This window comes from Myotis yumanensis, unplaced genomic scaffold (assembly GCF_028538775.1).
Source record: "Myotis yumanensis isolate MYYU_CA2020_CCGP unplaced genomic scaffold, mMyoYum1.0.hap1 SCAF_16, whole genome shotgun sequence".
Classification (NCBI taxonomy): Eukaryota; Metazoa; Chordata; class Mammalia; order Chiroptera; family Vespertilionidae; genus Myotis; species Myotis yumanensis.
In genome coordinates, this window is record NW_027223767.1 from 44,239,066 (window position 1) to 44,266,908 (window position 27,843).

General features: G+C 50.5%; 1 protein-coding gene across 2 annotated transcripts; it reads right to left on the reverse strand.

Annotated features, from left to right (window-relative positions):
* Positions 1 to 684: 684 nt before the first annotated feature.
* Positions 685 to 27,746, reverse strand: PIP4K2B (phosphatidylinositol-5-phosphate 4-kinase type 2 beta). 2 transcript variants are annotated; one of them, XM_070395307.1, is made up of 11 exons: positions 27,507 to 27,746; positions 17,703 to 17,800; positions 15,330 to 15,426; positions 13,002 to 13,154; positions 11,846 to 11,992; positions 10,498 to 10,536; positions 9,619 to 9,732; positions 5,928 to 6,183; positions 5,228 to 5,331; positions 4,815 to 4,877; positions 4,537 to 4,621 (listed from the first exon to the last, which is right to left on the reverse strand). In XM_070395307.1, exons 1-10 carry the CDS (start codon positions 27,663 to 27,665, stop codon positions 4,818 to 4,820), a joined length of 1,227 nt encoding a protein of 408 aa, XP_070251408.1. In that variant the 5' UTR covers positions 27,666 to 27,746; the 3' UTR covers positions 4,537 to 4,621; positions 4,815 to 4,817. The 2 variants fall into 2 exon arrangements, with proteins under 2 accessions (XP_070251407.1, XP_070251408.1); XM_070395306.1 differs by lacking the exon at positions 4,815 to 4,877 and having other exon boundaries at positions 685 to 4,621.
* Positions 27,747 to 27,843: the final 97 nt, after the last annotated feature.

The window sequence follows — 27,843 nt, forward strand, 5'->3', positions numbered from 1 at the left end:
TAATGACTTAAGGTAGTTAAATAACTTGCGCAAGGCCACTGTAGTAAGTGGTGGTGCAAAGGTGTAAAAACCCACATTCCATTTGACTTCAAAGACTAGACTCCTTTTCACTCAACTCAACTAGAAACCCCTTAAATCTTCTTTCATTGTTTCAGGTAGAAATTTGGCCGAGTACCCACAAGTACTAGCCTGTAGATCCGTGTTTCCTAACCTTGGCTGCACATTAGTCACCTGGGGTGCTTCTAAAACAGATACTTTGATCCCATCCCTCAAGATTCTTATTCAATTGGTCTTTTAAAGGGGCCTGAGCACCTGTCTTTTCTGAGTTCCCCAAATGAAAGAGTCTAGACTGAGAACCTTGATACAACATGGAGGTAACTTGTTCAAAGCCAGCCTTAGAGCTGGTGTGTCAGGTGTGTGTGGTTCTACAACAGCTGGAGAAGGGAGGGCGGGGGTCTGTCCATTTCCCAATGTGCGCGGGAACGACAGCTGACAGACGAGCTCCCGTGCCTTGCTCTTCATAACCACGTCTGCAAGTAGGTGACCAGAATCGAGTCTTTCTCCAAATGCAAGCCATACATTAATTTAGCCCAAGCAGCCTCTGACACTGGGACCACAGCCTTTTAATTTTGAAAAAAAGGAATGAAAGGCTCATTTCCGAAGGACTCACACATGACAGATGTGTACACAAAGCTTTTTAAGTTTTATTTTCCTTGGGTTGAAGATTCATCGTAACACGCATGCATTTTAAAACAGTAACAGGGTCTCGACTGTTCTGAGCAGACATTAGACAAGCACAGGGGGCTGAAAATTCCTATTTAAAAAATGGAAATCGCAGTGGGAAATGGAGGTCACACACATATGGTGGGGTGATAGTTTATCCTGCTCCCCCCAAAATTGAATCTATACTTAATTCACATTTTTTATTACAATGACCTGACCTGGTGCTTGGGTGTGCTGAGCAGCACCAGGCCTTCCCTCAAGGTGGTTGGTTCCTACTTCCTCCTAAGCAAGAGGAAGGGGCTCCTCCGGAAGATCCCTCTCCAGCCTCCGAGGATCTCAGCACAACCCGCTGGGAAAGCCAGTCTCTTCCCTTTGGAGGCACCCTCATGAGTGGCGCATCTCAGGGAGGGGAGGGCCATGTCCCTGCCCCTCCAGACCGTGCAGATGGCTGGTACATTGAGGGGCAGTTACTTGAATGTTTTCCCTTTGATTCCTGTGCTTAGAGTGGACTCCCCCTCCACACATTTCTGACAGAAAGAGGTGAGGTCCCTGTGCTGAGGGAGGCCAGAGCTCTAAGGGTTGTTGAAACACTCCCAGCCCCTAACCTAATAGCTCCAATGTTGGGGAGTGCTGAAGTCTTCCTCCCAACTTGAACTGGTAAAAAGACTAGGGGGTGGAACTGGCTACTGAGAAAAGTCCTGGGTCTTTGGTTCACCTCCCCAGGGCAGATCCTGGCAGTCTGTGAAGAAGGGAAAGCGCTAGGGCAGGAGTCTGCAGTCCCCAGTCCTGAGTACTACGAGGGGGCCTGCTTGAGGCCTAACGCACAGGCAAGAGGAACAAGTGAAGTAGGAAGAGCTGCCTGTGATGGGAACTTGGGGAGTGCCTCTGAGAATAGCCACAGGCGCGACCTGTGGCACCCGCCACAGACCAGTAGCTCCTGAGCAAGATGAGGATCGATGGAGCACTGCTTCAGCTGTGCTCCTGGACCTGCGGGCTTCCCAACCCTCCCGTTACTCCCACTGCGGGGCATGGGGAGGAGCGCCCACCGGGAGGGTAAGACTCAGTGGTTCACGAACAGGAACAAGGGCCAGAGGCCTTCATCTAGTAGTCTCAGTGGAGCTCTCAGACAACCCCTCGCTTTGGCTGGGAAACCTGGAGACTAGTCTCTTAGCTGTAGACGTTCAGAACAGGTGCAGGATGGGAGAGACTGGGATACAAGTCCTGCCCTCCAGGCCTCACCCAGTCAGCCATGTCCTATTCTTACACCTTTGCTCTTGGGAGGCCCAAAACTACTCTAGGATGCCATAAGGCAGGTGAGTTTCATAGCTCCAAAGAGTGAGGTTGGGGGTAGTTACATCCCCCTCAGATGCCTTCTGCTCAGAAGGGGAATGGTGGGATTTGGGGAAGAAAAGTGGGGACAGACAAAAGCTTGGGGATCAGTTCACTTTTCTCTACATTCAGACTGCAAACCAAATATAACATCTTCATCATTATAAAAAGAAGAGAAAGAAAACTTGCATAAACCAAGATCAATAGCTTTTAAACATTTGAATGCCAAAAGAATTAGAGGGCCAAACCCAAGGTTTTGAAAATAGCACAGAATGACCTTTAAAAAAAATCTACAGTTCACCAAACCACACCTTAAATGTTCCGACCCAATCAACAACACTGTCAGAAACACAAAAGAGCATTTGCAATAGGATGCTACCTCTCAAAATGTAAACAATGTACAAAAAATAAACCGCACAAAATCACAAAAACTCAATGTTAAACAAGTCATACTTGGTAGCTCATCTTTCACTGATAGGATTATTACATGATTCATACACATCATGGCAACATGATCAGACCAAATGCAGGGAGCCAGTGGGAGCCCGAGGCTACGGAGGCTGCTGGGAGACAGCCTGCCAACCTTTGGAGATGCTGGGCCTATGAGCAGATCCAAATTTCTATTCTTGATTAGAAGGTGGGGAAATCAAGTCCAAACCTTATTCCTATAATCCCTTCCTAAGTCAGTTTTTTTCCACGTGCCATTTGGTTTCAAGTCCTTCCTCGAGTCCCTTCATGGTCTTACTGCTGATGTTTAGAGTTACCTATGGCCCCTTCCTGGGGCCAGGGCAGTTGTCTGACCCATCTGCTGCTTCCAGAGGGGTCCCCGGCCCCAGAGGAGTCCAAGATGCTGTCTCCATTCCCTCCTGACCTAAATGCTGCAGGTAGGGCAGAGACGGTGATGGTTCCTGCTCCAGAGGCTGAGCTTGGCCAAGTTTGGAAGGAACCATAGGAAACCAATCCATTCATTCAAAATGCTTCCACAAACTTCCTTCGAATCTGTGGGGTTACCTACATGTTTTAACATCTCTCATCCTAAATCCCGTTCCTGATGAGGGGTTGAGAAGGTGTGGGAACGTACCTCCTCCAGCACAGGGCTGTGTTCTCCCCTAGCCAGACCAGACGGCTCTGATGTCACCACAGAATGACACAGCTCAATTCTGAGGCCTGGATAGCAAGGCTCAGAAGGCGGGTGGAGATCCTGAAGGAGGCCGAGGATGCCACTCCTCGGGACGCCTGTAGGTGGCAGATCTGTTAAAATCTAGATGGGGCACCGAGGATGGATCCAAATCCAATCCCACCTCCAGCCTCCACACTGGATTCCGCGGTCACATCCTCAAGCGATCCAGAAACGATCAGGCTTGGGCGCCACATCCAAGGTGGGAGGCGTCACTCCCTGCTGGCCCTGACATCCAGGGACAAACACAGGCACGGGGAGTCAGGTCACCTGCATGGCAGCCCTGGGACCCAAGGCGGAATCTCAGCAAGAAGCACCCCGGCACCTGGAGATGTGCCCCCAGCTGAAAGCTCACCTACAGTGAGGGTGCCTGGGAAAAGGTCAAAAGGAAGTAAGTGGATGGAGGGCACGGCCCTCATGTGATACTCATCAGCGTCTGGGGTTTCTCCAAGGGGAAGAAAACCATTTAAGCGCAAAGGTCCTTTCTTGTTCCTCTTGACCAAGTGGGAGGCAGGCTTTACCGAGAAGACATCTGAACTCCAGGGGCCCAGAGAGCCCAGCGGCTGAGCGGCACGCCCAGGTTCTCTGAGAACCGGCAGTCAGAGCCCAGCAGCAACCCCCGCCCTCGCCAGCCAGGAGGACGAACTCACTCCCCTCCGAGGTCTTTGATTCTGATCCAAAATGACCGGTGTTGGTCTGGAGTGTTCCTTCAGGACAGCGTTTAGGTGGAGGCATCACTTGGATCCGATGAGGAAAGGTGAAGGAGGCTGTGCACAATACTTCATAAAATTAAAAGTTAATCCAAGAGGGATGAGGCGTCTGACCTCTCCTCTGGTGTCAGAGCACTTGGCTCTGAGAGGACCCTTGGCGGGGTCTGCAGGGTGCCTGTCATTGAAGGGACTAGGGCAGGGATGGGAGGGTGGATAGGGTGATGACATAATCATTATAAATAGCAAACCTAGGGCAATGACATTTCAGAAAAACCCAAATAAACCCACAGTCACCTCTAGCCCCAAGGTATTTTAAAAGGCTACAAGGTAACAAAAAGGAAACCCCTTTTTAACCTGGGTCAAATGGAGTGGGGGCGTCAAAGGTAAGAAGGAGGTGAGGCTACATCCTGTGAGCATGAGCACACAGCACATCCCCCTCCTGAGAACCTTTCAGTGTCACAGGCTGCAGTCTCACTGCTAAAGCCCTCCCCGGCCCCCCACTCTGCTCCCACCCCTCCATCGAGCCCAAATACACCCTCTCCCCCTTCCGATCCCCAACCCCATATCTCATTCTCTGGCTGTGGCTGACGGCAGAAGGTCACTACGTCAGGATGTTGGACATGAACTCGTTGAAGCGCTTGGAGTACTGCTCAGGGTTCACAGTCGAGATCTCGGCCCCCGCCTGTAATACAGAGATTGATTCAGGTCCAGCTCCTTGGCCCTCCTCAGCAGGCTGCACCTGGGACAGGCCTGGGTGTTCAGGAGCCTCTGGATCAGCACTAGAGCTGAATACAACGCCTTGGACTGGAGAGGTGGCAGCTATGTCTCAGAATTGCCCTGGCCCCCTCCTCTGATTCCCAACCCCAGGGACGCACCCACTAAAGTCGAGGCCAGTGGTGGGGAGGCAGCAGAGAGACTCCTGATCTCTGTGGGAGCCGCTGTTTGGAGAAGAGGAGCTTGAAGTCCATGGGGAAATGGGCCTCTGGGGCGCGGTGTGGACATGTAAACAAAGCTGTTACTGGCAGTCAGCAAGGTGCTCCGCGTGCCCACAGCCCTCGGAAGAGGCACCAGTGGCTCAGTCCCGAGGGCAGAGAACAAAGGGAAAAACAAGTTGGCATGTTACCCAGGGGTGGGTATAGACGGCAGAGAGTGAACACCAGGCAACCAGGCAGGCTGCTCTTCCTGTTCCCTGCCCTGGGAGAGGGGGCGGGGGAGTGTCGCCTTAAAGCAGGAGGCCTGAGAGTCAGGGCCCACCCACTGGGCCTGGCTGGAGACACGGAGAACTCACCCCGTGTTTCACCGTTTTGGCTGCATGTGCAGCTTTCTTCTTGGCGTCATATGGTGTGAGGATATCAATGATGGCCATGAAATAGACCTCCTTCTTGGGGGAACCTGGAGGGGAAACAAGCAAGGAGGAAGAGGTGGGTCCATAAACCTTCAGACAGGAGATCCACATCGATCCCTATCATTTTGGATCTGAGAAAAAAAAACGGTTAATGGAATCCTCAGAAGCTTTTTAAAATTATTATTATTGATTCCAGAGAGAGTTCAGGAGAGAGACACACATCAATGTGAGAGAGAAACATCGATCAGCTGCCTGACTGGGAATCGAACCCTCCACCTTCTGGTGTATGAGACCACCCTCCAACCAACTGAGCCACACTGGCCAGGACCTCACAGCTCCCTGTGGGGTTGACATGAGAGTATTTATAAAGTTTTGTCCATCCCATGAGTCAGAGAACTATGCCTCAAATATCCAGGACAAGCAGAGAGGATAAGAAAGGCCTAATGGAGAAGAACCCCAAGGCCCAGAAGACAAAGTTACTGGTGATGACTCAGTGTGGGAGCCTGGAGGCAGAAAGAGGCCCAAGTCAGCTATTAATTAATGAGGTGGAAACTCAGAGACCCACAGGGACAGCTAAACAATGGGCCCAGGTGGGAAGGATGAGAGCCAGCCGTGGGCAGGGCAGGCACAGGCTCCTACTTACTTTCATGGCTTTTCATGGCATAAACATCCACAGAGGGATCGAATTCCCCAGGACCGAAGAACCGAGGAAAGCTGAGGAGGTTGCCGGGGCTGTCCGGAGGTGTGCCGTAGGAGCAGAGCAGGTTGCCCACCCCGTCATTCTCACACTCCTCGTCCTCTGCCCGCTCCTCCACCTCCATCTCCTCCTGCTCTGCCCGGTCCACATCGTGGATGCCCACCAGCAGACTGTAGTCCATGATCTTCAGCTGGGCCAGGAACTAGGGGAAGGAAGACAGAAGTTATACAGGGCATCTCAGGGGCATCTGGAAAGGGGAGACAAGGTGTTCCTTTCAACTCAACTCTCCAATTTGGAAACACAATAGAGAATGAGACATCAGAGTCTGTGCTCAGTGGGGAAGACAGTCATTCCACAAGGGCACGGAGCTGCGGGGTCCACAGCAGTGGAGAGAAGGCCTCCCTGGGAAAGGGCTGAGGCTGAGCCTGGAGGGTGAAGAAGAGTCAGGCAGGCAGAGGCTGTGGAAGGAAAGGTAGAACAAGCACTGCAGGAAGAGGGAACAAGGGAACATGTGGTCTGGGACCAAGAGGCCACGGCCGGTGTGCGGAAAGACACCATGGAATGCTGCACATCATGGGATCTGCATGGAAGAGGCTAGATGGATGCAACATAGCAGTGTCTTTCAAATCATGAATCTCATGAATCATTGAGTCCTAAATCCAATTTAGTGGGCTGAGACTAGGACTTTTAAAATTATTATTAAATATTATAAAGTAGAAAAAAAGGCTCTGGCCAGGTATCTTAGTTGGTTAGAGGATCATCCTGATACGTCAAGGTTGTGGGCTTGCTCCTCAGGCAGAGTACAATACAAGAAACAACTAATGAATGCACGAATAAGTGGAACACAAATCAATGCTGCTCGCTCTCTCTCCCTCCCCTCCACCTCCATTCTGCTATCTATAAAATGGATTAAAAAAAATTAAAACATAGTGAAAAATAGAGTACATAACATGAAGTAAAGGTAGATAGTATTTCATTGTGTGTGTGTGTATATGTGTGTGTGTGTGTGTGTGTTTTGAGTTGCAAGGTAAAATGTACTTCCAACGGGGTAATAGGCAAAGTTTGAAAAAAAATGCAATTCAGCTTCTTTCTACTCAGGGTAAAAATGGGGAGAAAAATAAAAGGAAACACGATGTAAGAATGACAGAGCCAACCAACATTCTGAACTCTCCCCTCAAGGTCAGAAGGGCTGTGTGGTGCAGGGGGAGGATGCTGGCGCCCTCCCCTTGCACTGTGGCTTCCCCTTGCCGATTCCCAGTCTCCCATCTATATAATGAGTGTTGTGAGCAGACGGTGTCTCAGGACTCCTGATGTAGGACTCCAGGTCTCGGAGAAGAAAAGAGTGTGGGAATAATACAGGATGGAATGGTCAGCAGCATTCCAGTCTGGCTAATAGCGAGACCAGAGTCGCTGGTCCAAATCCTCCATGAACCAGCCAGCAGCCACCAGCAGCCACGTGCCAGGCACTCTACCACGGTCACAAACTGAGCCCGCAGCACCTGGAAACTGTCGAAGTGACCACTGTGACTGTGGAATGAGGAGGAGAATGAGAACAGGACCAGAGAGGCTCTGCACACAGGCCCAGAAACTGAAGGCACAGGAAGCCCTGACAACAGAGATCAGCAAACTCTCCTCGATGGAGAAAGGTGGGGGCACCATTCCAAGCACCTGGACAAAGCCTTCCCCAGGCCTAGGGAGAAGGGGCCGGGATCCCGGAAGAGAGAGAGTCCCTGAACCACACCCCCTCCCATCCACTTGAGAACATTTATCAAGCAACATGTAAGTGAAAACAAATGAATTCTGTAAACTGCCTTTAAAAATTCTTAGAAGCAGAGTAAGGAGAAAAGCAGAAAAGGGAGGAGAAAGACTGAACCAACTGAGCATCAGAATAAAGGCACAAACATAGCAGGGAATGATCAAGGAAAAGCTTCCCAGCAAAAGAAGTCTATTAAACTCACGTTCACAGCAGCATTAGTCACAATGGAGCAACCCAAGTGTGATGGTTAATACCACGTGTCAACCTGACTGGGCCACCAGGTGCCCACACATTCGGTCAGAGGTTACTCTGAGTGTGTCTGTGAGGAGCTTATGGATGAACTGACATCTGAGTCGGTAAAGTGAGTAAAGGGGATTGCCTTCCCTAAGGGGGGTGGGTCTGAGGCCTGAACAGAACTAAACAGCGGATCCTCCAGCAAGTAAAAGGGAACTTCCTCTGCCTGCCTCTCAGCTGGGACACCATTTCTCCTCTCTTCAGACGTGGACTGAAACATCCACTCCTCTGGGCCCGAGCCTCCGGCCTCCAGACTAAAACAACACCCGCAGCTCTCCTGGGGCCCGACCTGCCAGCTGTGAGGGTTGGGACTTGTCGGGCTCTGTAATCACGTGAGCCAATTCCTTATAATAAACATCTTTCATCCGTCAATCAATCTGTCTATCTACTTACATTCTACTGGTTCTGTTTCTCCGGAGAATCTTAATGTACCGAATGGCCACTGGTGGATAAATGGGTACAGAATGCACCTGTGCCGTCAGGACACACAATGGAGATCTCAGCCTTCAGAAGGAAGGCCATTCTGACACAGGAATAAAGAGCAAGTACTGCATGAGTCCACATGTACACGAGCTTCTAGAGGAGTCAATTTCATAGAGCCAGAAAGAATGGTGACTGGGATTAGGGAGAAAGGGAAATGGGAAATAATGTTTAATGGGTATAGAGTTTTCGTTTGGGAAGAAGAAAAAGTTCTGGAGATGGATGGTGATGGCTGAACAACAATGTGAATGCACTTAATGGCACTGAAATGTACACTTAAAAATGGTTAAGCCCTGACCGGTTTGGCTCAGTGGATAGAGTGTCAGCCTGCGGACTGAAGGGTCCCAGGTTCGATTCCGGTCAGGGGCATGTACCTTGGTTGTGGGCACATCCCTAGTAGGGAGTGTGCAGGAGGCAGCTGATCGATGTTTCTCTCTCATCAATGTTTCTCTGTATCCCTCTCCCACTCCTTTCCTCTCTGTAAAAAATCAATAAAATATATGTTTTTAAAAAGGTTAAGATGATAAATTTTATGTTATGCATATTTTACCATAATAAAAAAGTAAAAACAATTTTTTAAAGTTTATAGGGTTTGGTTTTAATGAGCAGGCTCCCAATTTATTTAAGTAGAAGGAGACTGGGTTATCAGGTGGTCCAGATATCGCAATCACTATTGAGCACATGTCCTCGAAGCTTCGCCACAAGAAGTGCCATCCTAATCAGGTTACCAGGTAAGTGGAGAATCAGAGCCAGTGCCAGGCGTGGTTGGTGGATCTCACAGCTGGCTTCCTGTTGCTCCGATGGCTGGTTGCCCCCTCCACTATGGGAACCACCAGAGAGGAATTGTGAAGGAGTCTGAAGAAGGCGTTGGGCAGATGAGGGAAAGCATTCCACCCTAAGTTACCATGGTGCTACTGGCACAAATTGTGTCCCCAAATGGAACGCTCATTTGCACTGGCTTTAGGTGCACGTAACGACCCACCTGCTCAAATCCCCACTCCTTCTGTCTACACTCTTGGGAAGCAGTGAATTCAATTTTTCTTAAAGAGGCACCTGCTCTGGGGACCAGAGGCCCTGCTCAAACAGGGGGGAACGAGCTGCTTGTACCTCCACATCCCGCTTCAGCTTCTCCAGGAAGTTCTTCTTACTCTCCTCGCCCACCCGCAGCTTCTGCCCTTCGTTGAGGAAGTCGTTGTCTTTAAACGTTGGCAAGTCCTTGGCCTGGGGGGACAGCCGCAGTGTTAGCTGAGCAGCCGATTCATTCACCCCCAGGATCCCTGCTGGGGGCCATGGCACAGAAAGGGGAAGGGTCTACACCGCACAGACGGTCAACCTGCCACATCAACAGCTCAGCACAGGAGGCTGCAGTCCCAGGCTTAGGGCAGACAGGGATGGCAACTGCGTGGCATCTGCCCAACAACGAGGACTGACCACAGCATGCCTTCCTGCCGAGCCTGGCCTACCGCAGGGGTCAGGCAGCCACCCACTGACTCAGGATGGACCATGACGTGGACACCGCCAGCCCTCCAGGACGATGAAGAGCCCAGCAAGGGCCAAGCTAAAAGGCTGGAGACCGCCTGGCCGGTTTGGCTCAGTGGATAGAGCGTCGGCCTGCGGACTGAAGGGTCCCGGGTTCGATTCCCGTCAAGGGCATGTACCTTGGTTGTGGGCACATCCCCAGTGGGGAGTGTGCAGGAGGCAGCTGATCAATGTTTCTAACTCTCTATCCCTCTCCCTTCCTCTCTGTGAAAAATCAATAAAATATATTAAAAAAAAAAAAAAAAAAAAAAAGGCTGGAGACCAAGGCGAGGCTGAGCGGAGGCTGAGGCTGAGGCTGAGGCCAGGCAGGTGCTTAGAGCTCTGGCAGACTGCACATCTGGGAAGTGGACTAGGGACTGTGATGGAGGAAGGGACAGGATGGCCAATAGGTGTTTCGCATTCCAAGCCAACCCATTCTACGCTTGATCAGCACCAGCCACAGCATACCTTCTCCTTGTCACTCGCTTCTCTGGCAACAGTAGAACCCTGAAAGGATAAGAGGCATCAGGAAGGTCCAGCTGAGGCAAATTCCATTGAGCGAGAAAACATGCCCCAGTCTTTGGGGAGAGGCAGCAGGTGGACGGAAGTAGGCTGGTTAGATCCCTAGAGGGGCCAGGAGGCAGCAACTGGTTCACTTCCTCTGTCACAGACGGTTCACAGAGCTCTGACCACACCCACGTCCTGCTCAGGAAACAGGACTGTGCCAGGGGTTTCAGTGCCTGCCCGTGAGGAACTTCCCTTCCAACAGGGGAGACAGGCACTAAGCAGTAGCTACACATGAATTAATCCATTAACCACAATGGTGCTGAGTGGTCCAGGAGAGGACACAGGATACTCTGAGAGCCCGAAGCACAGGGAGGGGCCTGGATTGGAGAGGGACGGTGGCCAAGGCCTGCTTCGGGGAACAAGTGATACCTGTGCTGAGCTCAGAGGGCGTGTAGGAAGTAATTAGATGGGGGAAGGTGGAGGTAGACAAAGGGCAGGGAGGGAAATAATTCAGGCAGCCTGCGTGGGATCTCGGGGAGGAGGGGAGCACAAACTCTGCAGGGATGGACCGGAAACCAGTGCCGCTGCAGCAGGGGGACAATGGTGCAAGGCAACTGGTGAAGTCAGGAAGTGAGGTGCCAGCACAGCGAGCGCTGTGGTTCGCAGACAAAGTGTGCTCTCTTCAGTGCCTAGAAAAGCACTTGTGCTGTCAGTCCACGGGGCCTGGGCAGATGCCAGTGTGTGTGCATCTAGAACAGCCTGTCCCATCCCACTGCCAGGAGTCACAGAGCATCAGTCTATATATGTAAAAGCCTAAGCAACCAGCCGACTGGCCAACCGGCCAGTAGCTATGATGTGCACTGACCACCAGGGGGCAGATGCTCAATGCAGGAGCTGCTGAGCTGCAGTCACTTGGCAGCTGCAGTTCTTGGGTGATGCACCCGGAACCAGAGAGGAGGGAGCCCGATTTCAGGGTGTGTCACCCGAGAACCGCCCTCTCACAATCCGGGACTCCTCGGGGGATGTCGGAGAGCCGATTTTGGCCGGATCCCCACTGACCAGGCCAAGGGACCCCACCTCTAGTTGTTACATAGATGTGGTACAGTGGGGGCTTAAGTAACCTCCTGTCACTGTCACCTGGACGTCACACAGCCTTTGGCCCACAAGAACTAGACATAATCAACTCCAGAGCTGCCTGTCCATGCCGCAGATGTTCTGGCTTTCCCATTATGTGGCAGCTGGAATTGCGGCCCTTCCGAGCCCCATGGGGGAGAGCAGCCACAGAGCTGGGAAACGCAGAGCCCTTTACCTTGAGGTCATACTTGCGGTGTACAGTGAGCCGATGGCTGAACACGTTCCTGGTGACCACCATGTAGGTTTCCACACCATCCACGGTCAGGCGGTACATGCCCAGGAACTGTGGCAAAAGGGTGTTGCCGTGACACTCCACTATGAACTAGAAAGGAAGGCAGGAAGGCTAAGGAGCGTAGGAAGGTGCCAGGATGGACGGGGCTCTCCCCAGGCTAAAACGCTCCCTGCCTGGGACTGTAAACTGGGTTATGTGAAGTCACGGGTTCCTTAGACTTACAACAGGCAGCAGCCACCCCCACCCTCAACTGGCATAGCAGAGCGAGAGGCTGAGCAGGCAGTGCAGAGCCCTGTGGTTTCATATTGCTGGGGTTCCTCTGTAGGAAAATCACCAGTCTAGGCGGCATCTCCTCTGCGGCCTGAAATGGGGAAGCCACAGGGCAGAGAGGCTGCAGAGGCCGCTGTGACTGGCTGCTGGGAAAACAGAATGCTCCCGACCACACGCTCTCACCCGGCCCGGCCCCAGGGTTTCTGGCTGTAATTCCCCAAAGACTAGACGTCCCTGTCACTTCTCAGGTGCCCCAGAGAGCAGCCAGCTTTTCCCGAAGACGCAGGCAGGCTGGGGGCAGGCACTCAGATCATGCCGCCGCACTGCCCGCTTCTCTCAGGGACCGGCTCCAGATGAGTGGGGAGGAGGAATGGGAAGAAACGCAACCCTGCTGGGCCGAGGGGACCTCTTTCAGAAGAAATGAGTGTGAAAACTTCCCAACTCTGGCAAGAAGCAGCAGAGATCGACCAAAGGACTTGAATGCACGCATATAAGCAAAACCAATGGACACAGACACCAGGGGGGTGAGGGCATGAGCGGGGGGTGGGGTGGGGGGGCAACAGGGGGGTGAGGACACATACGTAATACCTTAATCAAGAAAGAAAACAAACAAACAAAGCAGCAGCTGTTCAGCTGGGACAGAGTCAGGAACATGCCTTCGTCCTTCCCTTTAAACTTCTCCTCACAGACACGGGTGCCAGGAGGGCCACGTGCCTGGCTGTCAGGAAGCAGCTCCGTCACCAGGGGACCCGTCTCTCTCCAAGAAGCTCCCCAGGGCTCGCTCCCTCTCCCAACCCACCCTGCGGTCCAGGCTCGGGACTCACCATACCTGGTGGTACTTCTTTAAGATGTTGTGCATCTCCGCCACATCCTCACTGGAAACGGTCTTGATGACGAAGCGCCGGTCGTAGGTGGTGAGGAAGCGCGTGCCACAACGGCCCTGGCTGTCACTGTTGATGGGGGCGCTGCGCGTCACTGAGTTCTGAGGGACCGAGACAAAGAGAGCTGGTCTTGGGAGGGGAGCAGGACTCTGACTGAGTCTCCTGTTAGGGGCCGTTGCTCTGAGGCCAATGACACGGAGACAGACGGGACCTTACTCGCCCTTTTACTCATGGGAAGGTCACATCTCTCCCAAAAGTCTTCCCCAAGAGTGACGAGAGCTGGTCCCCATCTTTGACTGGGACGGGAAGAGGATTTACTGTGAAATACTTCCTTTCTTTCTGATCCCAGACAGCCACCCCCGACGGTAGGGACCTGGGTTCTAATCTTGCCACTCGCATGTGATGTGACCCACGTAACTTCTCTATGCCTGCGTTTCCTCACCTGGCACACCAGGAGGCAGAGCGAAGGGATTTTCCCGGTCTCTTAGGATGACAAAAACAAAGCTCAGGAAATATTGGAGAGGCCTCACATAAATGAACGATAGGCAGTGGTCTCTCTTCCCTGTGTGTGCCCTGCAGCTAGGAAACCCTTCCCTACGCAGGACGCTGGTCCCACCTCTCTGCCCAACACCTCTCCCTTCGCCTCACACTCCTGCTTATCTGTGCAGGGCGGGGCGTTTCTGGTCTGTACCTGCTCCTCCTCGAGGCCCCATCCCATTAGGATCAGAGAGCTGTGGGAGCCTCAAGAGGAGTAGGGGGAGGTGAGGCAACCCAAGGGGATGTGTTCACCAAGCAGACACTGGGAAAGACCTTTGGGAGGCAAGGCAGGGACGGAAATGCCAGGAAAACACAGAGATCTGCTCACAGAAACGCCTCCTCTCTCAGCCTTTTCTCATCTCTTACCTGGGACCCGACTCTAAACCTTCACCTCAAGCCTCCTCATGAGAAGGGAGCACCACTAAAGTCTGACGTGGTGAGAGGCGCTCTAAACTAAAGGAGCACGCCCCAAAACAGGGTGTCCCAGCCCTACGTGACTGAGGGCCTCATTCTCCCAGCCTGGTCCTCCACCAGGAAGACGGAGAGGCCTCAAGCCCAGTGGGAAGACTAGCTGCATCCCTGCCTCTTTCTCAGGCAGCATTTCTGACTCTAAACCATTGGCAGTCCCAGAGGACAGAGTCCCTCATTGAACACCATCCTCCCTGCCCTATTTCACTTGTGAGCACAATCATTTGCCCACGAGGCTATTCGAGAAAAAATGCAGACACGGAGAGGGTGTGGTTAGATGGCCAAGGGGAGGGGAAGGAGCCGCAGTGGAAGGGAGAGGTCCGAGCAGGTGACCTGGGTTGCAACTATGGCAAGAAGTTTTCAGAAAGTCTCAGGCTCCAATCGGTCATGATTTCCTTTCAGATTTGCTCCTAACCGAGGGAGCTGGAGGGACCTCCCAGTACCTCTTAGAGCTTCCCGCTCGCCCAAGCCCCTGGCATCTCCTCCTCTCACATGCTCTCACCCTCCCCTTCAGGACACACATCTTTGCAGGAGGCCTTGCAGCGTGGAGGAGAGAGGGGAGGGAGGCTCACGCATCTGCTTGTCCTGAACTACGCTGGGGAAGGCGGGCTGGGCGTGGGGTGGAGGACTTAGTGTTTTAAAAGACTGGGGCATCGGTTTTAGATTTCGGCAGGGGAAAGGTACACTCCTTTCCCCCCAGACAATGGAAAGTCAGCTGAATGTCTTACTGCTACAACAGTGAAGGGGAAGATTCTCCACCAAAGGCTGTCTACCGAGGGAGGAAGGTCCAGGAAGGTGCTAGGTGGGGAAGTGACAGAAGCCACAGACTGTACGTTACACTCAGATGTCCCTGGTATTGGGATTCATTCCTCCCAACAGGACCAAGTCCTCCGTGACAGGACCACCCCCTGAAGGAGGCAGTTTCCTGCCATGCCCTGCCCCCTCCCAACATCAGGACAGGGGCAAGTTTAGGAGGGGGCACTCCGACCTGGCAAGAGATCACACTGCCCTTAAAGTCCCCCTTTTCTAATCTGTCTTATGTGCTTTAAGAGGCAAAAAGTGGTTCCTGAGCCTGTGAGGCATCACAGGAAGCACTTCGAAGGCCCCCCCCTCCAAGAGCCACCAGCACGGAAAGAAGACAGCCTGGGCTGGAGCGAAGCGTGACCGGAGGCACAGCCCAGGAACAGTAGACACTTTTGCTCGACTTGTCCTGTGGCTTCCTGGCCCCACTCCGCTCGCTAATCCGTCCGATTTTGCGAAGACACCTGTACCTGGTAATCCTGATCGTCAATCCCAAATCTTTCCCGAAGATTTCGAAACACCATGGGGCAGTACTCCTTAAACTTGAAGCGGCTGGGGAGGTTCTCCCTGGGGAAAAGCAGAGGCAGGTCTTTGTGAACATCTTGCTTATCTTAATTCTCACATCAGAACTCTCAGAGTATGGTCCATGGATCACCGGGATCTGAACAATCTGCAGTGCTTAAAATGGAAGGTTCTAGCCTCCAGAAATTCAGCAGGTGAGCCTGGAAACCTTCTTTTTTTTAAATTTATTTTTTTTAATATATTTTTTTGCCCTGACCGGTTTGGCTTAGTGGCTAGAGCGTTGGCCTGTGGACTGAAGGGTCCCGGGTTCGATTCCAGTCAAGGGCATGTACCTTGGTTGCGGGCACATCCCCAGTAGGGCATGTGCGGGAAGCAGCTGATCCGTGTTTCTCTCTCATCGATGTTTCTGACTCTCTATCCCTCTCCCTTCCTCTCTGTAAAAAAATCAGTAAAATATATTTTTTAAAAATATATATATTTTTTATTAATTTCAGACAGGGAGAGGGAGAGATAGAAACATCAATAATGATAGAGAACCATTGATCAGCAGCCTCCTGCACGCCCCCCATTGGGACTGAGCCTGCAACCCAGGCATGTGCCCTTGACTGGAATCAAACCTGGGACCCTTCAGTCTGCAGGCCGATGTTCTATCCACTGAGCCAAACCAGGTAGGGCATTTTTAAAAATTTAAACATTTAATCCTCAGCCAAGGATATGTCCTCACTAATTTTACAGATAAAGGGAAAGGGGGAGCGAGAGAGAAACATCGATGTGAGAGGAACCTTGATCGGTTACCTCCTGTTTGCACCCCAACTGGGAATCAAACCCACAACCTAGTTATGTGCCCTGACCTTTCGGTGTACAGGACATGCTGCAACTAACTGAGCCACAACGGCCAGGGCCAGAAAGCTTCATTTTTAACAAAAACTCTAGGTGATTTTGTGCATGTGAGTTTATTTATTTTTAAAATATATTTTTATCGTGTTGTTGTTGTTTTTTTGAGAGAGAGGAAGGGAGAGCAAGAGAGAGACAGAAACATTGATGAGAGAAAAACATCAACATCCATCGGCTGCCTCCTGTACGCCCCCAGCTTCTAGAATAAGATGATGTTATTACTACGGCAGAAAGAGGTCACTAAGGGACATTTTCAAATCAAGCTTCTCCTCCCACCTAACAGTCTGAGGCTGGAGGGGTGACAGAGCCCCGCTGGTGAGGTGGTGAGGACTGTGGAACAATGGAGAGTGAAACCAGGATTCAAATGCAGAAAGGAAGAGAGTGTGAGCAGAAAACAGTTCCTGAGATGACCCATCTATATAAATAAAAGCCCGATACGCAAATTGTCCCCTCAGGAGTTTGACCCAGAGACCAGGATTTCGATTGCTTGCTATGACATGTGCTGACCACCAGGGGGCAGTGCGGAATGAAGGAAGGCCCCTGATAGCTGGCCAGGCCTAGGGACCCTACTAGTGTATGAATTTCATGCACCAGGCCTCTAGTAATAGGATAAAAAGCAAAGTCTCCAAAGGGCTTAGAGCAGTGGCCGGCAAACTCATTAGTCAACAGAGTCAAATATCAACAGTACAACGACTGAAATTTCTTTTGAGAGCCACATTTTTTAAACTTAAACTATATAGGTAGGTACATTGTTATTAACTTAATTAGGGTACTCCTAAGGCTTAGGAAGAGCCACACTCAAGGGGCCAAAGAGCCGCATGTGGCTCGTGAGCCGCAGTTTGCCGACCACTGGCTTAGAGTAGACCCCAATCTGTGCCAGGTGAGATGGCTGCTTCAACAAAGCCTGAGACAACTTTCAGGCCCTAATGTTAATCCAAGAAGCCACAAGGAACAAAAATGGGAAGAATTACTTTGGATAGCACCCTCGGGCACCATGCTCAGCCTGTTGATCACACACAGTTGGAGAGAAAAGAGCTTGGGTGCATCCCAGGCCAGAATCGTGGCAGGCAGCTTCTTGCCTCAGACTAAGCTCAAGATAGGGCCACTACTGTCAGCCTCATACGAGATACCTCAGCTCCTGAGCAGCTCACTTCTCAAACTGGCCCTGGATGAATCACGCTGGGCAGAGCCACATGCCCTGAGGGACACTGGAGGTAGCTGATAAAGGATGAGATGACAAGACAACTGGGAGAGAGGTCCATAATGAATGCATTTTTCCAGCCAGTTTTTCAGCTCTGTCATCCAGGTGTCACTATTACACCCTGCCAGGTGCTGGCTTGCCCCGCCTTACACAAGGTGTCAGAAGCTCTTTGCTTTAAGGGAAAGGATTGCCCACAAAACTTGAGTCCACTCAACAGGCAACTTACTTATTGAAGAGATGATTATCCACCTTGATCTTGCTGTACGCTTTGAAGTCATCTGGCATCAGCATGACAGGAACAGGGACATTGCTCAACTCATTGATCTGTAAAGCAAAGGAGAAGTGAGGTCCGCAGCTCGGAAGCCTCCTGCCTCAGACAGACACTATGCTACAATGTGGATGCCACCATCTCACCAAAAGAACATGTCCAAGGATTCCCTCCTTGTCTTTATTTCTGCTCTTCTCTTCCCAACCTCATCTCCATCTACTGAAATTCTCCCCACCTGATAGGGTCCAGCTCAAAAGGCACCTCTTCCATAAATCTTTCCATGATTCTAGACCATAAATGTTCTTTCCCATGTTAGAGTTCCTGGTGTGTCCATCTTTTGGCCATCTCACAGCCTCCCTCATTTGTAGTTAATGCTTATTAACCTCATAAGTCTGCTAGACTATAACCTAGGCAAGACTGTAGTATTGATCTTTGTAAGCAAATATCATCTAACTGATCTTTAGGGGCTCTGTAGTACTTGGTCCCAGGATGTGCATATAGCAGGTACTATATAAATATTTGTCAAATGCAATAATGGATCAATGAATAAATGTCACCCAACCTATGTGAGTATCGAGGCCTTTGAACACCTTCATACAAATTGTGGGTCACTCAAGAAATCAGCTTAGGCCCTGGCCAGGTAGCTCAGTAGTTTAGAGCATTTTCCCGATATGCCAAGGTTTTGGGTTCAATCCCCAGTCAGGGCACATACAGGAATCAACCAATGAATGCATAAATAAGTGGAAAATGTCTCCACCCCCCACCGCCCACACACACACACACACACTCACTCTCTCTCAAAGAAAAAGAGAGAGAGAGAGAGAGAAAAATCAGCTAGGGCAGGAAAAGAACTGGGTATATAACTCATCTCCAAAGTAAATTTACAGCGAGCAGAAGAGGTAGAGATAGCTGGCCACTGTCTCACTTTACTCTCCTGATTAGAACAGGGCCGGTTCTTAAAGCTGTGTCCTGCCTTATGGTAACCGGGGGGGGGGGGGGGGGGGGGTTCTTTGCCCCCACTGCAAACATTCCTTCTCCTCCTCTTTCATCCCCCTTGAGGGAGCTGAAGCCGGGACAGGGAGCTGGCTTCCCATTGGTGCAGAACTGAGGGTGAATCCTTCACTGCCCCATTCCCAGTTTGCCAATTAGTGGGCTAATTAGCCACAGATGTCCTCTCCCATCACAGCAGAGTATTTGACATTTGACCCTCAACTCAGTTGCCACTAATGCATTCAGGATTTACACTGGAAACCTCAGTCCTGACTTAATGGATGGCGGGGAGGGAGCGCATAGCCTGGGTCTCCCAGATACTTCCCTTGCAAACCTTATTATGTCAATGGGGCCCCATGTGGCAACCAGGGAAGCACCTAGAGTCATTAGGCCTCCTCCAGAACCATAAATGGGGGGAAATGGCATTTAATTGGCTGCCCCTTTTGTGTTCCAAACCATTTTTATTTAGAAATATCTGAAGAGAGAGGAAGTTCAAGTTAATGCAGTAACCGGGCTGGTGAATACCTTCCTGGAGTTGGTGAAATATCCAATTGACACGTGGGGAAATTAAGAAAGGCAGAGAGTGTGTGGGGAGGAGGAGGGACCGTAGGGTGGTGGGAACTGGCAGTGGGGCAGAGACACGATAAACAGACTAGCACAGACACAGGGGTATAGACTGTATGATTCCGTCGATACGACGTTCTAGAAGGAATCCACGGTGGGAGAAATCCACTCCGAGGTGGCCTGGGTTGGCTTGGGAGGGAGCTAACTGTAAGGAAGCTGACAGGTGGGATTCTGAGGTGACAGGAATGTTCTCTGTCGTCTGGAGTGATGATTACACGGGTAGATGTACGTCTGTGGAAACTCATCAAACTATACTTAAAATGTCCAGCATCCAGCTCTGCGATGCCTGCCATCGGCTAAAGGGCCTCGCGCGCGCACACACGCACACACACACGCACACACACACGCGCACACACAAAGCCACACCAGCTCCCACTCCCAGGGTGCGCACAGGGACCCTGACTGCTAAGTGTGTGCCTACGGAGGAAGCCGCTCCACTTCCTTGCTTTTCTGCCAACAGAAACAATTCATGGTGACCGTCCCACTTCCTTTTTCCTGGCAGGGTAAGCTTGGCTCTGAGAGTTGAAGAAGTTCGTGGCTCTTAGCAATTCTGCCTTTCCTAGCTCATATCATCAAGCTCGAAAGAACGTACCACTGGCTCAAAGAGTACGGTTTTACACCAGAATGTTCTAGCACGTGCTACGAATTGGTTCTGGGTTGGTCTCATGTCCAAGCTCGGTGCCGAGGCCAGGGCTTGATACTGGAGAACTAGAAAAGACTAAAACATTTGCCCGAGAGGGGCCAATGGCCCCTCAGCCAGGAGGAACTATTCTAACAGGCGCTATTCAGGAATGCTCTATTCACTAATCCTCTCGGTGACTCTTAGTGCAGCGCAGTTTGAATGGTTGTGAAGCCGGTTAGTTTTTGGCTCTCATTCCATCTCGATTCTTGACCACACAACCTAATAGTGGGAGACTTCTGAGATAATATATTGGTCAACAATCCATACATCTGAACTATGTAGATGCCGCCTCATTCCCCCTGGACCACATGTGGATGATTCACTCCAGGGATTAGCTGTACCTCTTTATTTTGGTTGTGCTAAATTTTTTATCCTCAGAGTCCTATTCAATTTCAACTGAACAAGCACGTACTGAAATACCTACTACATGCTTCATGTATGTTAGGGAAGAGGGGCCACACAGTGGGGGGGAACACTGTGCACACCAAAGTAGGCAGCTGAGCCTCTTATCAGGGAGACGAGACAAACCCATGCTCAGTGGACGTGGAAGTCAAGTAGAGTACAAGCCAGTGAGAACGAAGGGACGGGCATCAGGAGCAGCTGGTGTTCAGAGGAGGGCGAGGTTGGTATGGGCAGTCAGACTCCTTGCCTCACACATCAGGTTGGAAACAGGGCACCTCATGCCCCTCCTGCTATTGCCAAGAGCACTTGACACTGGAAGCATCTACAAGATCATGTTACACCCCAGCTTAAAAACCTCCCACGGCTCATCCACCTCAGGGCCGTTTTAACTCCTTCCCCTCTAAGGCCTTTCCTGATCTGGCTCAGACTCTGCCAAATTTCTTTCTCTTCAGTTTACTTTTCTACTCACTGTATTGAGGGCCTTACTACAGGCCAGTCCTGTGCCAGAAGCTGGGGACACAAAAAGTGGTAAGATGTGTCTCTGTTTAGCTGGGAAGACAGACAAGTAACTAATACAATGTGAAGATGCTGTAGCTATAAAGGGAGATGGAAAAACAGATTAAGAAATGATTGATTCATCCGGCTGACGTAGCTCAGTGGCTGAGCATCGACCTATGAACCAGGAGGTCACGGTTCCATTCCCAGTCAGGGCACATGCCCAGGTTGCAGGTTTGATCCCCAGGGTGGGGTGTGCAGAAGGCAGCCCATCAATGATTCTCTCTCATCATTGATGTTTCTATCTCTCTCTCTCTCCCTCCCTCTCCTTTCCTCACTGAAATCAATAAAAATATATTTTTAAAAAGAAAAGATTGATTCTGCCCTAGTCCGGGTTCTCAGTGGTTAGAGCATCGGCCTGAGAACCAAAGAGTCTCGGGTTTGATTCCCAGTCAAGGGCACGTACCTGGGTTGCAGGTTCAATCCCCGGCCCCTGTTGGGGGGCGTGTGGGAGGCAACTAATTGATGTGTCTCTCTCGAATTGATGTTTCTCTGTCTCTTTCCCTTCTTCCCTCCTTCCCACTCTCTAAAAATCAATGGAAAAAATATTCACAGGTGAGGATTTAAAAAAAAAACAAGTGATTGATTCTGACTGAAGAGAGAGAGTTGGTTGCTAGAGGAAGTCACAGAGAAATATACATAAGAAAGGTCTAGACTGGTAGATCTCAAAAAAATGAGAGGAAGGGAATTCCAGGCTGTGAGAACAGTCGGAACCAAGGCTCAGAGTTGTGTCCAGCCAAGGTGGCTCAGTGGTTGAGCGTCGACCTATGAACCAGGTCAAGATTCGATTCCCAGTCAGGGCACATGCCTGGGTGCTCGACTTGACCCCCAGTAGGGAGTGTGCAAGAGGCAGCCAATCAGTGATTCTCTCTCATCATTGACTTTCTCTCTCCCCCTCTCCCTTCCTCTCTGAAACCAATAAAAATATTTTTTAAAATATATTGTTTTTTTAAAAAGTAGAGAGATAATACAGGAAAGATAGGTGATGGTCTAGCATATTATCAATTAATAAATAACATCTGCTTCTATTTATTGAATGCCTGTAAGTGCTTTATATTATTGTATATTATATGTCATAATGTCATTCATATTCTGTCTCTGCTATTATTTCTATCCTTAATAGTTACATAAGGCATTAATTTGATTTTGCAAAAGAGGTTCAAGGTACCTTGCTCAAGGTCACACAGATATATGTGTAGACTCAGGATTTGCTCCCAGGCCTGTCTGGTGCCAACACCTGGGTTCTTCATACTGTGTTGTTCAATCCTTCTCATGGACAGCTACCTCGACTAAGGTAGTGTTTTCCTTTCCTAATAATCTTCAGGAAAAGTGTGGTGCTCATTTTAGGGAAAATGAAATGCAAGAGAGAAAAATTACTACTCAAAAGCTATACCAACAACCAGGGGGAGAGCCTGGATTTGAACTTAGGCTTGTCCACTAGATGATAAATTTGGACTCAACTACGCAGGCAATGGGGAGTCCTGTCAGGTTCAAGTCTGGCAATTCACACAATCAGATGGGTGATACAGAAAGGTAATTCTGGAATCAAAATCAAGTAAGGACCGGAAAGGGCAAAAACAATAAGCAGTACAATCACTTATGGGGCCATTACTATAGTTTAGGCGACAGACTGTGGCAGCAAGAGTAGAAGAAGGACTAAAGCTAGAGAGTCATCTAAGATCTGGCTAAGTGACACTTGCTCTGCAAGAGCTTCCTTGCTCCCCCAGGTTGATTTAGTTGCTCATTCCTCTGTGCACCTTTATATTCTAAGTGTCACATTCACTTTGGTAATTATTTGTTTACATGTTTAATTTCTCCACTAGGCTGTGAGCCCCTACAAAAGAAGAGACTATCTTACCCATTATTCTGACTGGCACATAGTGGTTGCACAACAGACGCTGGGTGGAGGGATGGATGGCTAGAAAAAGGGGATCGAAGGATGGCTAACATTAGGATAAAGACAAAAAGATACCGCAAAGCTGGTGTGACCATGCCAGGGGGTCATGGTCCGGAGGATGGGAAAGAAGATTAACATTAGTTATTGAAGCTATGACCAGACTGCAAAGAATCTTAAATGCCAGGGAGAGAATCAACTTTGTTTGGTCGGCAAAGGGGAGTGACTGAACGTCTTGAAGCATGAAAGGTCATGACCAAAGCAACGTTACAGGAAGATGCGCCCTTCCTTCACTATCTGCACATTTCTGGACCAACCTCTTGCACCTTCAGCAGAAGTGCACTGTGGAAGGCTAACGCATTCGAACGTCACACTAAATATAACATGTGAGGACGGTAAGTTTGTTGTGTCTCTTTTCATAGAAGTGGTTTTGGATTATCCACATGATTAACTCCATGAGCCATTAGCATAAATACAGAGGAGGTTAACCAAGCTGAATGAGGAACAACTTAAAAGCAGAGTTCACTCTATGCTGATCCGACTGGAGATGAAAATTCAGCCACCAGTTCCAGTCTGATGAATTGCTGATCCCAGAAGCCTCCACTTCCCTGTGTGACCTTCACTGGAACTGCTACCCAGGAGGTGTGGGCTGGGCATACAGGAATCCTGACACGTCCCAGGGTTCCGAGGGTGACTCAGCTATGGGCTGGCTACCACTGACAAACATTTGTTACCTGCCACCATCCGAAAACATGACGTATTGGGAACCACACTCTCAAGACCAAGAGCCCCAGCAAGACCTGGAACTCCAGAGAGCCACAGAGGCCAACAAATTCACCCCTGAGTTAATTCCTTGTTTTTATACCTTGGCTTTCCTTCTCCTGTTGAATCCCACTGTCCTCTATGAGGTCGGAAAGCCTGCTAAAGGACAAATTCATCCAAAGGCCTCACTAGAGCAGAAGTATTTCCTAAGATTTTTAAAGAAACAGGTCAAGAGAAAAAGGCAGGAAAAGTAGGTTCTGGGTCTACACTGAGCAAGTAAAATGCATGGACAGAATGGGAGTGAAATCTGGGAGAGGAATGAGCAAACTTAGGAATGAATCTGGCCCTGGCTGGTTTGGCTCAGCAGATAGAGTGTCAGCCTGCAGACTGAAGAGTCCCAGGTTCAATTCCGGCCAAGGGCACATGCCTGGGTTACCAGCTCGATTCCCCCCCAATAGGGGGCATTCGGGAGGCAGCCAATCAATGATTCTTCTCTCATTGATGTTTCAATCTCTCTATTCCTCTTCCTTCCTCTCTGAAATCAATAAAAAATAAATAAATAAATAAATAAGACTTAAAAAAAAAGAATGAATCTGTTCCTCACAGCATACATAAAATTAATGCAAAATGGATTACAAACCTAAATATAAGAGCTAAAACTATAAGAGTTGTGTTTTTTTAAAGAGTTTTTCTTAGGAAAAAATGTAGGGGAAAAAATCTTCATGACCTTGGGTTAGGCAAAGTCTTCTTAGATATGGCACCAAAAGCACAAACAATCAAAAAAAAATAGATTAAGTTTGAGTTTATTAAAATTAAAAACATGAGCTTCAAAAGAAAACACCAAAAAAGTGAAAAAGATAACCCAAAGAATGAGATAAAATATTTGCAAATCATATATCTAATAAGTAACTTGTATCCAGAACATATCAAGTACTCTTACAACTCAGTAATAAAAAGACAAATAAACCAATTAAAAGGTGCAAAAATGTTCTTTTTTCAATGGGCAAAGGGACTTTTTTTTTGCAAAGCATCTTAATAGACATTTCTCCAATGAAATAAAATATGACCAATAAGCACGTGAAAAGATGTTCAACTTCACTAGTTACAAAAGAAACAAATTGAAATCGCAATGAGATAACATTTCACATCCACTAGGATGGCTACAATAAAAAAATACAGACAGTAACAAGTGTTGGCAAGGACCACACACACACACACACACTGCTGGTGGAAATGTAAAATGGTGCAGCCACTTTGAAGACCAAGGCTGATGGTTAAACATAGTTACTTCTAAGTGGGAAAACATAGTTACCATCAATTGCTCCTATTCCTTCTGATCACCTGGGTGAGGATTCACAGACGCCTGGTTCCTAACATGGGCAACATGTTATCAAGTCAGGTCTGTCTCTTCTGGTCTCCACCCCCCCCCACCCCCGCTCAAAAGCTACCTCTTCCGTAATTCCAGACCCTTTGAACTGTTTCATCCATTAAAACTTCAGTTCTCCCTGACAAACCCAAAGTCTCTTGATTTTTCTCCCTGTTTCCTATACAGTCTTCCTCCACCAAATTCATGGGCTTCATCCTAGCTCAGTGGTTCTCAACCTTGGCTGCACGTTAGAATCACCTGGGAATCTTTTTAAAATCCTGATTTCTGGGCCTCATCCTCCGGAAATTCTGTTTCTTTGTTATGGGGTGGGGCCACAACATTAGTAACAAAAGAAACAGAATTTCTGGAGGATGAGGCCCAGAAATCAGAATTTTAAAAAGATTCCCAGGTGATTCTAATGTGCAGCCAAGGTTGAGAACCACTGCATTACAGGCTGAGTTGAAGCAACAACACTTGGGACTAAGTGACCTCTGAAGCTCACTCAGCCGGTCCGGGGCTGTGGTGCCTCCAGCATTTCCCCTGAGGTGCCTGCTCATTATGCCCAGAGGCATGGCTCTTGCTTACAGTCAACGCCTTCCCAGCTGGCCCTCAAACAAACTCTGAGAGTTAGCAAGAGGGTGACCGCTGTGCCCAACTGAGTAGGAATCACAGATACACCTGTCCACCCGCCAGCCCGAGGCTTCCACCTGATGCCCCCACTTGAGCCGATTACTTGCCTATCAGAAAACCAAGCACCACGCACACGCCCCTGCACAGGTGCACACAGTGGAGCAGACACTCAGGTTCTCTAACAAGACTATAATTCCCAGCTGTCCCTGGCACTCGGCTGAGACAGGACAAGGAACAGGAGGCATAGAAAAGGAGACACGCCACGCAAGCACCACCACTGGCCAGCACAGCCCACAGCGCCGGACACACGAGCTGCGTCTTCTGGTGCGACCACAGCGCTCCTGGCTCAGATCTCGACCAGCTCTCTGCACAGAAAGGATGCTTTCTAGCGAGAGGCAGGCAGCAGGACAAAATCAAGGACTGACTTCTAGGCAGTGACACGGGGTTCCCATTTTGATGTCACATGACCCCTGAGGTAGCACGAAGCAGGAGGAACAAACTCGGCTGGACTATTGGCCAGAAGCAGTTCCCAGAGGCCTGGGCATTAAACCCGCCGCACTCCCTGCCGTGGCCAGGGCCCTCACCTCAGTGCTGAAAACAGCATCCTGCCCAAGAACCAAGAAAGACCTCGCCATACACAGGTGCTTCCCTATATTAGAGGTAAAGGTCTAAAATCATGGCTCAGGCTATGGGTTATCCATCTACCAAACCAAAGCAAAGTCCTGCCGGGCCTGGGGCCCTCCATCATCATGTAGTCTATTGGCCATCTCAGGTGTTCAGAAAAGCCAGGGGGACTAAAGAATGGAAATGCAAGCCATTAGCTTCCTCCTCCTCATTGCAAACTTTTACTTGGTGGAGCTGGTTGTTTCGGGTCCTTTGACTTCTTTTGCTCATTCCTGGCCTCGGGACTCACAATGAAATGGTCAGAGTGCAGGGGGGCAAGTCATTGGAAGAGGAAGAAACATAGACCCTAAACGCACAGGACATAAACAAAGCCCTCCAGCTAAACTCTGGGCTGGGTCCCAGCTTCTTGACAGGGAGCGTTGGACCATCTCAAAGCACCCCAAGGATCCAGGGGACCCCTCTCTCATCCCAATCACCACCCATTACCACACCCTGCATGGCCATACAATAGAAAGCGAAATAAATGAGAAGTCAAAGGCTTGGACATGAGCAGCATAGGTCCTATGCCATCGGAGAAAGCAGGAAGGCATTATTTCTACCATGAACGGTCCTTAAAACCCGGCCTCACCTCTTCTCTTCTCCCTAACCCGGGAAGACCCTGGTCAAGTGTCTGCGGTTCAAGGAAGCCTGTGCTTCTCCAGGTGGCACATCTTGTTCAAGTAGGAAAAAAGGAAACCCAGGAAGGACTCCCATAGCCAGGAGGACGGGAAACTTTGAGGAGCCACACCAACCAAACGACCAGAAATAGAGGCACAGGCGGGCAGGCCAATGCCACCTGCCCTGTCACCTAGACAGTGAGCTGGCAGCGGGTTATAAGGAGCCGGGGTGAGACACATGCAACCCACCGGGCAGGGCGCAAAGAGAGGGAGAGGGGATGGGGGCGATGGCCCCGCACCCAGGCCTTCCCTCTGCGCTCCAGGGACGGCCCGAAGCGAGCACTCCCGACGCAGGAAGCCAGCGGGGCCGGAGGGAAGGGGAGGCGGCCACGGCGTTCCACGGAGACACCAGGCCTCGCGTGGCGCACGGGGAGCGCACACCCGGCCGGGACGGCGTGCAAGGGCGGGGTGGGCGTGCAAGTGGCTGGGCGAGGGGTGGCAGGCGTCGCCGGCAGGGCCCGCGGGGCGAAGGCCGGGGGCGGCGGGGGGCGTGGGAGCGCGCCGGGGAGCTGGTTACCGTGTGGTTCACCCCCCACATCAGGACGCTGAGAATCGGCTCGCTGGCCCGGAATAGCTTCACTTTCTGGCACACAAAATGCTTCTTCTTGGTCTTGGTCTTGCTGGCGCTCAGCGGCGCCACCGCCACCGCCGTGGTGCTGGTGCAGTTGGACGACATGCCCGGGGCGGCGGCGGCGGCGGCGAAAGGGGGGGCGGCCGAGACAGCGCACACGCCAGCGGCCCCAGGCCTCCCCCGGACCGATCCCCACCCCCGCTCCCTCACCGCTCCATGGTCGCGCCCGTCCCGTTACCTCCCCACCCCGCCCCGGTGGTTCCGTCCGCCCCACGCCCCGCCC